The sequence below is a fragment of the Chelonia mydas genome, chromosome 14 (assembly GCF_015237465.2).
Source record: "Chelonia mydas isolate rCheMyd1 chromosome 14, rCheMyd1.pri.v2, whole genome shotgun sequence".
Taxonomy (NCBI): Eukaryota; Metazoa; Chordata; order Testudines; family Cheloniidae; genus Chelonia; species Chelonia mydas.
In genome coordinates this window covers 43,746,472-43,757,632 of record NC_051254.2, presented here as the reverse complement: position 1 = coordinate 43,757,632, position 11,161 = coordinate 43,746,472, and the positions used below count along the sequence as shown (strand labels likewise).

The 11,161-nt window shown below is 61.3% G+C and overlaps 1 protein-coding gene across 2 annotated transcripts in view; it reads left to right on the top strand.

Annotated features, from left to right (window-relative positions):
* The first annotated feature begins 426 nt into the window (after positions 1-426).
* LOC102937624 (class I histocompatibility antigen, F10 alpha chain) overlaps positions 427-11,161 on the top strand; it is a 36,477-nt gene continuing 25,742 nt past the window's right edge. The window contains exon 1 of one of the 2 annotated variants that reach the window (XM_037913748.2): positions 427-656. In XM_037913748.2, coding sequence (XP_037769676.1) covers positions 596-656 — 61 coding nt within the window. In that variant the 5' untranslated portion in view covers positions 427-595. The remainder of the gene's footprint in view (positions 657-11,161) is intronic. The other variant, XM_043527918.1, reaches the window with a different exon arrangement.

Below are 11,161 nucleotides of genomic sequence, written 5' to 3'. Positions count from 1 at the left end.
CGGGCCGACCCCCTGTATGTCCCAGGGCAGCAGAGCCGCTGAGCCCGGACCCCCGTCCCCAGCGCCCCCAGGCCGCCCCGGCCCCGGCGCCAGCTGGCTCTGGCAATGGGGGGCTTGTTTGTGCCCCCCCAGCTCCTCCGGGGGCTGCTCCAGCCTCGCCCCTCGGAGGGTCCGCAACCTTCGTCTGCTTCCCAGCCGGGGGTCGCTCCTGGGCCCCCTTTGCGCCCCATGGTGCCCGGTGCCCTGCCCCAGAGCGGGTCCAGCCCCTCCCCGAGTCCCCGAGTCCCCGCCCCGCCCGCAGCGCGGCCCCGGCCCCTCGCACCCACCCCCAAGTATGGGGCCCGCGGTCTACCCTCGCCCAGCCCGGCCTGCCCGGATACCGATGACGAACCGCCGCGGCCTGCGTCCTGATTGGACGGCCCCGGGCAGCGGCGAGGCTTGGGACCGTGCCGGGGAGCCCGCAGGTCTGCGCCCCGCTGCCCGGCTCTGCTGGCCCCGCTGGGCTGCGCCCCCCGCGGGCCGGGTGACCCCACGCCTGGATACTGGGGGCTCCGTCTTCTCGAGGCGCCCATTCCCCGCCCCCCGGCCAGGACCCATGGCCTGGGGGCTGCTCCTGGCGCTCTGCGGGGCGCTCCTGGCTCCAGCCGCGGCGGGCGGTGAGTTCCGGGGGGCTGGGGGGGCAGGGTGAGCCCCGGCTGGGGGTGCCACCGTGGCAGGCCGGGCATCGCCCTCTGACACCGGGGGGGCGCGAACTGGGGGGCGCGACCCTCGGGGTGGGATCCCGCTGCCATGAGAGCGGGCGCAGGGTGGAAACGGGGCGGGAACTGGTGTGGGAGGGGATTCGATACCGGGGCCTCCCGCGCTGGCCCGGCCAGCAGCCGCCGCTCTCCGGCCGCCCAGCTCTGAAGGCAGCACCCGCCCGCAGCCGCGCCCCGCCCGCAGCCGGCCGATAGACGGATTAATGCCGACTACCAGCAATGGGGGGCGGGCGCGACGGGGCGAGGGGGCAGCCGCCCGGGGCGCAAAGGTGCAGGAGCGGGAAAACGGGGCGGGAACTGGTGTGGGAGGGGATTCGATACAGGGGCCTCCCGCGCCGGCCCGGCCAGCAGCCGCCGCTCTCCGGCCGCCCAGCTCTGAAGGCAGCGCCCCGGCCCGCAGCCGCGCCCCGCCCGCAGCCCGGCCAATAGATGGATTAATGCCGACTACCAGCAATGGGGGGCGGGCGCGACGGGGCGAGGGGGCAGCCGCCCAGGGCCCAAAGGTGCAGGAGCGGGAAAACGGGGTGGAAATATGACGAAATAGCCAGGTAGGGGGCACAAAGACGCTTGCTGGCCACGGGGCACTAAAACGGCTAGTTTCCAGCTGGGCGTGGGGATGGCGGGGGGGCACCCCATTGGGCGGCCATTGGGGGTGGGCTCCTTGGGCTTCTGCCTTTGTACAGACCTGGGCAGCCAGGTCCTGGGCCAGGAGGCCAGGAGGCGTTGGGAGCTAGTTCAGATGATGAATGGTCCCGTCTGGCCTTGAAATCTACAGCAGTCCAGCCCCTCGGCTCTGTCTCCTCCGTGGGCCTGAGCCCACGAAGTGGGACTGTTCTTAATGTTTCCTCCGAATAGTGTGGGGGTGCCTCAGTTTCCCCTATGCAGTTCTTAAGTATCTAGGGGGTGGGGTAAGGGTGTATGATCATTGCAGAGCCCTAGAGGGCAGGTGTGTGCAGGAGTCTGGACACAGAGAATGGCCGACACCCTGTTTCCTGGCAACTGATGGCCTGAGCTCTTCCGCCCTGCAAGGTGAGAGCTAAAGGGTTGGAGAACAAAGGAATCAGGTGACCTCCTGGCCCGGGAAAGGAACAAAGCCCAGAGGAGGAGGGGCTGGAGGGACTTTCAGTTTGGGGCTGGCTGGGACATGGAGTGAAGGGCAGACGTGGTTGTCTGGCTCACTGCCCCCCCCCCCAAAATGGACCCAGCTGAGGGGTCCTGTTCTCTGCACCTGCAAGCTCTGTTTTAGACCATGTTCCTGTCATCTAATAAACCTCTGTTTTACTGGCTGGCTGAGAGTCAAGTCTGACTGCGAAGTTGGGGGGCAGGACCCTCTGGCTTCCCCAGGAGCCCTGCCTGAGCGGACTCGCTGTGGGAAGCGCACGGAGGGGCAGAGGATGCTGAATGCTCCGAGGTCAGACCCAGGAAGGTGGAAACTGGGTGAGCTGTGTGTCCTGAAGACAGGCTGCTCACAGAAAGGCGACTGCCCCAAAGTCCTGACTGGCTTCATGGGGAGCAGTTCCAGAGCATCGCCCAGGGACTCCGTGACAACTGGTGGCAGCGGTGGGATGTACTGCACCCCGTGGACGGCGCTTCCTGCAGTAAGTGACTGGGGAGCAGTAAAACGAAGGGGGATTGACGGGGCCCAGGCGTGCTGAAGATTCAGAGAGAGACGGTTTCAGGGGGTGGTTAACTCCTGGAAGTGTGTGACCAGAGAGAAGGACTTTTGCAGTAACAGGGTCCCCCGGGGGATTGCAGCGAGCGATCCCAGGGGCGGAGGAGTCTGCAGCTCGACCCTGGCAAAGAGGTGGTGACCTCGAGAAGGGCTGGCACACTAGGGGTTCTCCCTGGAAACCGTGGGGAGCTGAGAGCACACAGGCCTGTGAGTCCACAACAACTTGGGAAGAGCGGAGTGATGGCCTGTCACCGTCTCCTTAAGAAGGACATTGTAACCCTGTGCAGAAAGAGAGGGTTGAGCATTGGAAAGTTCACCAAAGCACAGTTCATCGTGCAGCTGGAGGAGGATGACCGCTCTAAGGGACAGACTCCTGACCCAAATGGGGCTATAGCAGGATCTGGGAGCAGCTGGAGTGGGAGCCAGGCATCGCCAAGACTCCTGTCCCTGACTAGACGAGGGTCTTCACGATCGGGTTCCCCATCCGGGGATCGGAGACGGATAGGATTGGAGCTGAGCCCGAGAGAGCAAGAGGACTGTGAGAGACAGCGAGAGCCCGAGAAAGAGCTGCAGAAGCAGCAGCAGCATGAACTGGCGGTGGGGGAGCAGAGAGGCCTAGGGGACCTCCCAGGGGTGAGTGGGGATAGACCCCGGGGGGCCAGTTCCGCAGGGAACCTCCAGACTAAATTGCTGCCCCTGGTTAAGGAGGGGGGGGATGTGGATGCCCGCCTCACTGCCTTTGAGCAGGCTGGAGATTTGAACCAGGGGGACCCTGCGGAAAAGCCCCGGTGTCTAGCTCCCTTGCTGGGTCCCAAGGCCGTAGACTCCGTCAGCCAGATGGGTGGGGAGGTGGACGGGCTCCCACTCCTGGTCCCAACCTATATGTCTGTGTGGAGTTTCCTGGGGTCGGGCCCCTCGGACCCCCAGGGGGAGCGGAAGGTGATGGTCAATGGGGAGACATTCCTGGGGTGGTGAGATCCTGGGACAGAGAGAACTGTTGTCAGGCCCTGGGTGGTGCAGCCTCAGATGCTGAGGGGCTGGGTGAGCTGGGTGAGGGTCCCAGGGACGAAGCCCCTCGCCCTGCCTACGGCCCAGATCCCTGTGCAGACCCAGGAGGGGTCAGGCTGGCTGGTTGTTGGGGTTCTCCGGGATATCGGCTGCGAGACCCTGTTGTGGGGTGACTGTGTCTCTTTGGGACAGGATCCAGACCCTGCTCCTGTAACTGCCAAGGGTTTGAATTTGAATCCAGGGAACCAATCGGTGGAGAGGGAAATGGTCAGTGAAAATGCAGATGACCTGGCTGGCAGCAGGGAGGAGCGGCTAGGCTCAGGCTACCTGCCTGCCTGTAACCAGACCCCTGGGGCTGGGTGGGACAGAGAGATGCTCCCTGCGCCCTTGCACACTGGAGAAGGGGCTCACGCTGGCTCTGATGCTGTGAGGAAAGCAGCGAGCTCGCTGCCTACCCCCACTGGGACAGCAAGGGCAGTGCTGAGCAAGGGGGAAGATAAGACCCCAGCTGAGTAGGGGGAGACACAGGCAGGGCAGGGGATCTGTGGGGAGTGGCAAGGTGTTGGTAAGTGTGACGAAGTGGGACTGTTCTTAATGTTTCCTCTGAATAGTGTGGGGGTGACTCAGTTCCCCTATGAAGTTCTTAAGTATTTAGGGGGTGGGGTAAGGGTGTATGATCATTGCAGAGCCCTAGAGGGCAGGTGTGTGCAGGAGTCTGGACACAGAGAATGGCCGACACCCTGTTTCCTGGCAACTGATGGCCTGAGCTCTTCTGCCCTGCAAGGTGAGAGCTAAAGGGGTGGAGAACAAAGGAATCAGGTGACCTCCTGGCCCGGGAAAGGAACAAAGCCCAGAGGAGGAGGGGCTGGAGGGACTTTCAGTTTGGGGCTGGCTGGGACATGGAGTGAAGGGCAGACGTGGTTGTCTGGCTCACTGCCCCCCAAAATGGACCCAGCTGAGGGGTCCTGTTCTCTGCACCTGCAAGCTCTGTTTTAGACCATGTTCCTGTCATCTAATAAACCTCTGTTTTACTGGCCGACTGAGAGTCAGGTCTGACTGCGAAGTTGGGGGGCAGGACCCTCTGGCTTCCCCAGGAGCCCTGCCTGAGCGGACTCGCTGTGGGAAGCACACGGAGGGGCAGAGGATGCTGAATGCTCCGAGGTCAGACCCAGGAAGGTGGAAGCCGTGTGAGCTGTGTGTCCTGCAGACAGGCTGCTCACCGGAAGGCGACCGCCCCAGAGTCCTGACTGGCTTCATGGGGAGCAGTTCCAGAGCATCGCCATTGGACTCCGTGACAACTGGTGGCAGAGGTGGGATGTACTGCACCCCGTGGATGGCGCTTCCTGCAGTAAGTGACTGGGGAGCAGTAAAACGAAGGGGGATTGACGAGGACCAGGCGTGCTGAAGGCTCAGAGAGGAGCGGTTTCAGGGGGCGGTAAACCCCTGGGAGTGTGTGACCAGCGAGAAGGACTGTGCAGTAATGGGGTCCCCCTGGGGACTGCAGTGAGCAGGCTCAGGGGTGGAGGAGCCTGCGGCTTGGCCCTGGGAGAGAGAAGGACTTTTGCAGTAACAGGGTTCCCCTGGGGATTGCAGCGAGCAGTCCAAGGGGCGGAGGAGTCTGCGGCTCGACCCTGGCAAAGAGGTGGTGACCTCGAAAAAGCTGGCATACTTGGGGTTCTTCCTGGAAACCGTGGGGAACTGAGAGCACACAGGCTTGTGAGTCCACAACAACGTGGGAAGAGTGGAGTGATGGCCTGTCACCGTCTCCTTACGAAGGACATTGTAACCCTGTGCAGAAAGCGAGGGTTGAGCATTGGAAAGTTCACCAAGGCACAGTTAATCGTGCAGCTGGAGGAGGATGACCGCTCTAGGAACAGATTCCTGACCCAAATGGGGCTATCGCAGGATCTGGGAGCAGCTGGAGTGGTAGCCAGGCATCGCCAAGACTCCTGTCCCCGACCAGACGAGGGTCTTCACGATCGGGTTCCCCATCCGGGGATCGGAGATGCATGGGTTGGAGCTGAGTCCAAGAGAGCAAGAGGACTGTGAGAGACAGCGAGAGCCCGAGAAAGAGCTGCAGAAGCAGCAGCAGCATGAACTGGCGGTGGGGGAGCGGAGAGGCCTAGGGGACCTCCCAGGGGTGAGTGGGGATAGACCCCGGGGGGCCAGTTCCGCAGGGAACCTCGAGACTAAATTGCTGCCCCTGGTTAAGGAGTGGGGGGATGTGGATGCCCACCTCACTGCCTTTGAGCAGGCTGGAGATCTGAACCAGGGGGACCCTGCGGAAAAGCCCCGGTGTCTAGCTCCCTCGCTGGGTCCCAAGGCCGTAGACTCCGTCAGCCAGATGGATGGGGAGGTGGACGGGCTCCCACTCCTGGTCCCAACCTATATGTCTGTGTGGAGTTTCCTGGGGTCGGGCCCCTCGGACCCCCAGGGGGAGCGGAAGGTGATGGTCAATGGGGAGACATTCCTGGGGTGGCGAGATCCTGGGACAGAGAGAACTGTTGTCAGGCCCTGGGTGGTGCAGCCTCAGATGCTGAGGGGCTGGGTGAGCTGGGTAAGGGTCCCAGGGATGAAGTCCCTCGCCCTGCCTACGGCCCAGATCCCTGTGCAGACCCAGGAGGGGTCAGGCTGGCTGGTTGTTGGGGTTCTCCGGGATATCGGCTGTGAGACCCTGTTGTGGGGTGACTGTGTCTCTTTGGGACAGGATCCAGACCCTGCTCCTGTAACTGCCAAGGGTTTGAATTTGAATCCAGGGAACCAATCGGTGGAGAGGGAAATGGTCAGTGAAAATGCAGATGATCTGGCTGGCAGCGGGGAGGAGCGGCTAGGCTCAGGCTACCTGCCTGCCTGTAACCAGACCCCTGGGGCTGGGTGGGACAGAGAGATGCTCCCTGCGCCCTTGCACACTGGAGAAGGGGCTCACGCTGGCTCTGATGCTGTGAGGAAAGCAGCGAGCTCGCTGCCTACCCTCACTGGGACAGCAAGGGCAGTGCTGAACAAGGGGGAAGATAAGACCCCAGCTGAGTAGGGGGAGACACAGGCAGGGCAGGGGATCTGTGGGGAGTGGCAAGGTGTTGGTAAGGAAAGTCTGGATGAGCCTAGGCAGCCTTGTGAGCCGATGGCTGTGTCTAGGCAGCAGGGTGGGAAGGCGAGGAGAGTGGAAGATGAGTGTCCCTGGACCTTACCTGTTAGCTGGGTGGAGAATTGGGACAGGGAAGGAAATGTGCCTGTGTCTGTCAGGGGTATTGACTTGCCTATGGAGGGAGCTACCCTGATCTCCAAGCAGTTGTCTGTGACCAGCCTTGTGTGCTGGGACAAGGGGAATGAGATCCCAAGCTGTGTGTCTAGGAAAGGAGAAAGTGTGTCCGGCTCTTCTTTGTCTGTGGAGCAGACAGAAGGGGCCTTTCAGCCTGTGATGGTTGAGGATAGTGCAGTTGTCTCAGAGTTGGTTCTGGATTCAGCTAAAGCCCAGGAAGGGAAGGGTCCTAAGTTTGGGTCTGCTCAGGAGAATGGCCCTGTAACTAGGTCGCATCCAGTTAGTGTCTATGTAAAATCCCAGAGCCCAGACAATTCTGGTGCTTGTATTTTGCCTGTTGCTAGTGTTTTGTTGGGAAAGGGTGTCACAACTCTGTCTAATCAGGGTGAGATCCTAGCCAGGGCACAAGGAGAGCATGAAGGTGTGTGATTGTGTTACCTACTGAGGGTGTGGAAACCTGTAGCAAGAAGGAAAAGATTCCTGAACTTGTGTGTGGCAAAGGGAAGGAGAATGCTTCTGACCTTTTCTCTAGGAAGTCTGTCAGTTTGCCTGAAAGGGGATTGTGTGGGAATCCGCCGGATGGGCCAGAGGTAATTCTGGATGTAAGGGAGACCCAGAAAGGGTCTGTTGTTGCTCAGGAAAGTGTTCCTCTAGAGCAAGCCCTAGGTAAAGAGGGTAAGGGCAGAATTTCTGTGAGGGGTGAATTGTTGCATAGAAAAGCCCTAGGGAAAGGAATCCTCATGGAGTCTTTGCAAGCAGTTTACTGCCACTGAAGGGTGTGTCACGGAGTGTCACGGAGTGTGGGGGAGTCCAGGCCCTGCACCCCTCTTCCTGGGATTCACTGAGACTCTCAGCCAGCCAGTAAAACAGAAGGTTTATTGGACAACAGGAACACAGTCCAAAACCGAGCTTGTGGGTACACCCAGGACCCCTCAGTCAAGTCCTTCTGGGGGAGCAGGGAGCTTAGACCCCAGCCCTGGGGTTCCCTGTGTTCCTCCACCCAGCCCCAACCTGAAACTAAACCCACCGAGCAGGTTCCCTGCTGCAGCCTCCGTCCACATTCCTGGGCAGAGGTGTTACCTCCCCCTCCCCCTCCTGGCTCAGGTAACAGGCTCTCAGGTCTCCCGTCCCCAGGGCACATTCCCAGGTCAACACTCCCCCCTCCCTGCTGCGTCACATCGTCACATCTCTCCCCCCTTCGAGACTGAACTGAGCGGGGTCACTGTGACCAGTGACCTGGGGAAGTTCGGGGCCCCCTCTCCGGGACAGCGCATCCGCTATCAGGTTGGCACTTCCCTTCACGTGGACCACGTCCATGTCGTAATCCTGCAGGAGCAGGCTCCACCTCAGGAGTTTGGCGTTGGCTCCTTTCATCTGGTGCAGCCAGGTCAGGGGAGAGTGGTCGGTGTAGACGGTGAAGTGTCGCCCGAAGAGATAGGGCTCTAGTTTCTTGAGGGCCCACACCATGGCCAGGCACTCCTTCTCGATGGCCGCATAGTGTTGCTCCCGGGGTAGCAACTTCTTGCTCAGATACACGTTGGGGTGTCTCTCCCCCTTTTCATCCTCCTGCATTAACACCGCCCCCAGTCCCGTGTCGGAGGCGTCGGTGAACACCACAAAGGGCTTGTCAAAGTCTGGGTTTGCCAGAACTGGGCCACTGACCAGAGCCTCCTTCAGCGCCCGGAAAGCCTCCTGGCACTGCTCGGTCCAGACCACCTTGTCTGGCTTCCCCTTCTTGCATAGCTCAGTGATGGGGGTGGCTATGGCGCTAAAGTGGGGCACAAATCTTCGGTAGTACCCTGCCATCCCAATAAAGGCTTGGACCTGCTTTTTGGTGTGGGGAGCGGGCCAGTCTCTGATCACCTCCACCTTGGCCGGTTCCGGCTTTAGGCGGCCGCTCCCCACCCGATGGCCCAGGTAAGATACTTCAGCCATCCCCACCTTGCACTTCTCCGCTTTGACAGTCAGCCCAGCCCCCTGGAGTCGGTCCAGCACTTGTCTAACCTGGGACACGTGGTCCTCCCAGGTCTGGCTAAAGACACAGATGTCGTCAATATACGCCACGGCAAAACTCTCCATCCCCCTCAGGAGCTGGTCCACCAGGCGCTGGAAGGTGGCCGGCGCTCCCTTGAGGCCGAAAGGCAGGGTCAGGAACTCATAGAGCCCCAGAGGGGTGATAAAGGCCGATTTCAGCCGGGCATCTGCATCCAGCGGCACTTGCCAGTAGCCCTTTGTAAGGTCCATGGTGGTAAGGTACCGAGCTCCTCCCAGCTTGTCTAGGAGCTCGTCCGGCCTGGGCATGGGGTAGGCATCCGATACAGTGATGGCATTGAGCTTCCGATAGTCCACACAGAACCGGACGGACCCATCCTTTTTGGGGACCAGCACCACCGGCGAGGCCCAAGGGCTGGCCGATGGCTGGATCACCCCCAAAGCCAGCATGTCCCGGACCTCTCTTTCCAGGTCCTGAGCAGTTTTCCCTGTGACTCGGAAGGGGGAGCATCTTATCGGCAGGTGCGACCCTGTCTGCACCCGGTGGACAGTCAGATTAGTGCGTCCAGGCTGGTTGGAAAACAGCTGTCGGTACGGATGCAGCACCCCCCTGACCTCAGCTTGCTGGGCAGGGGTGAGCTGATCGGAGAGGGGAATTGTTTCCAGGGGGGAACCAGCTCTGGTCCCAGGGAACAGATCTACTAAAGGGTCATCTCCCTGCTCCTCCCACTGACCACACACAGCTAACACCACATTCCCCCTGGCATAATATGGCTTCATCATATTCACATGGTACACCCGGCGGTGGTGGGCCCGGTTCGACAGCTCCACCACATAGTTTACCTCATTGAGCTGCTTGACGACCTTGAACGGGCCCTCCCAGGCGGCCTGTAGTTTGTTCTTTCTCACGGGGATGAGAACCATCACCTGATCCCCGGTGGCGTAGGCACGGGCCCGCGCCGTGCGGTCATACCAGACCTTCTGCTTCCTCTGGGCTCTGGCCAGATTCTCCCTGGCCAGGCCCATGAGTTCAGCTAGTCTCTCTCGGAAGGTCAGGACATACTCCACCACTGACTCTCCATCGGGAGTGGCCTTCCCCTCCCACTCGTCTCTCATCAGGTCCAGGGGGCCCCTCACCCTCCTTCCATATAACAGTTCGAAAGGCGAAAATCCGGTAGACTCCTGGGGCACCTCCCTGTACGCGAACAGCAGGTGAGGTAAGTACTTGTCCCAGTCCTGCGGGTGCTGGTTCATAAAGGTTTTCAGCATCATCTTTAGCGTCCCGTTAAACCTCTCCACCAGCCCATTGGACTGGGGGTGATACGCTGAGGCCCAGTCGTGCCGGACCCCACATTTCTCCCACAAGCACCGGAGCAGGGCCGACATGAAGTTGGAGCCTTGGTCTGTCAAGACTTCCCTGGGGAACCCCACTCGGCTGAAAATGGTCAGGAGCGCATCTGCCACGGTGTCTGCTTCAATGGAAGCTAAGGGCACTGCCTCGGGGTAGCGGGTGGCGAAATCTACCACCACCAGAATGTATTTCTTCCCCGACCGGGTCGTCTTGCTGAGAGGCCCCACGATGTCCATGGCCACCTTCTGGAAAGGCTCCTCTATGATGGGCAAAGGTCTCAAGGCCGCTTTCCCCTTGTCCCGGGCCTTCCCCACCCTCTGACAGGGGTCACAGGATCGGCAATACTGCCGGACGGTGGTAAAGACCCCGGGCCAGTAAAAGTTCTGTAGCAACCTCTGCCGGGTGCGCCGGATTCCCTGGTGCCCTGCGAGGGGGATGTCATGGGCCAGGGACAGGAGCTTGCGGCGGTACTTCTGGGGGACCACCAGCTGCCTCCTGATCCCACAGGACTCCCCTTCCCCTGGGGGAGCCCATTCTCGGTACAGGAACCCCTTCTCCCACAGGAACCTCTCCTGGCAGCCTCTCCTCATGGTCCGTCCCACACTGAGGTCGGCCAGGTCCCTGAGCTTCTGCAAGGAGGGATCTTTCCTCAACTCGGCCTGGAACTCAGCGGCTGGGGAAGGGATGGGGCCCGGTTCCCCCTCCGTGGCCAGGTCTGAGGCCTCAGCCTCTCTGAGCCGTGCCCCTCGGCGCTCCCTCCCCACCCGAGTAGGGTCTCGCGCCTCCAGTGTGGTACCCTCCCCAGGGTCAGGTCGCAGTGCCCCTCGCCGGCTCTGGCTACGGGTCACAACCAGGGCGGTCTGGGGGTCGCTTGGCCAGTCCTCTAGGTCTCCCCCCATCAAAACTTCAGTGGGCAAATGGTGGTGTACCCCCACATCCTTGGGGCCCTCCTTGGCCCCCCATTTCAGGTGTACCCTTGCCACGGGCACCTTAAATGGGGTCCCGCCCACCCCCGTCAGGGTCAGGTAGGTGTTGGGCACCACCCGATCTGGGGCCACCACCTCGGGCCGGGCCAGCGTCACCTCCGCCCCCGTATCCCAGTATCCATTGACCTTCCTCCC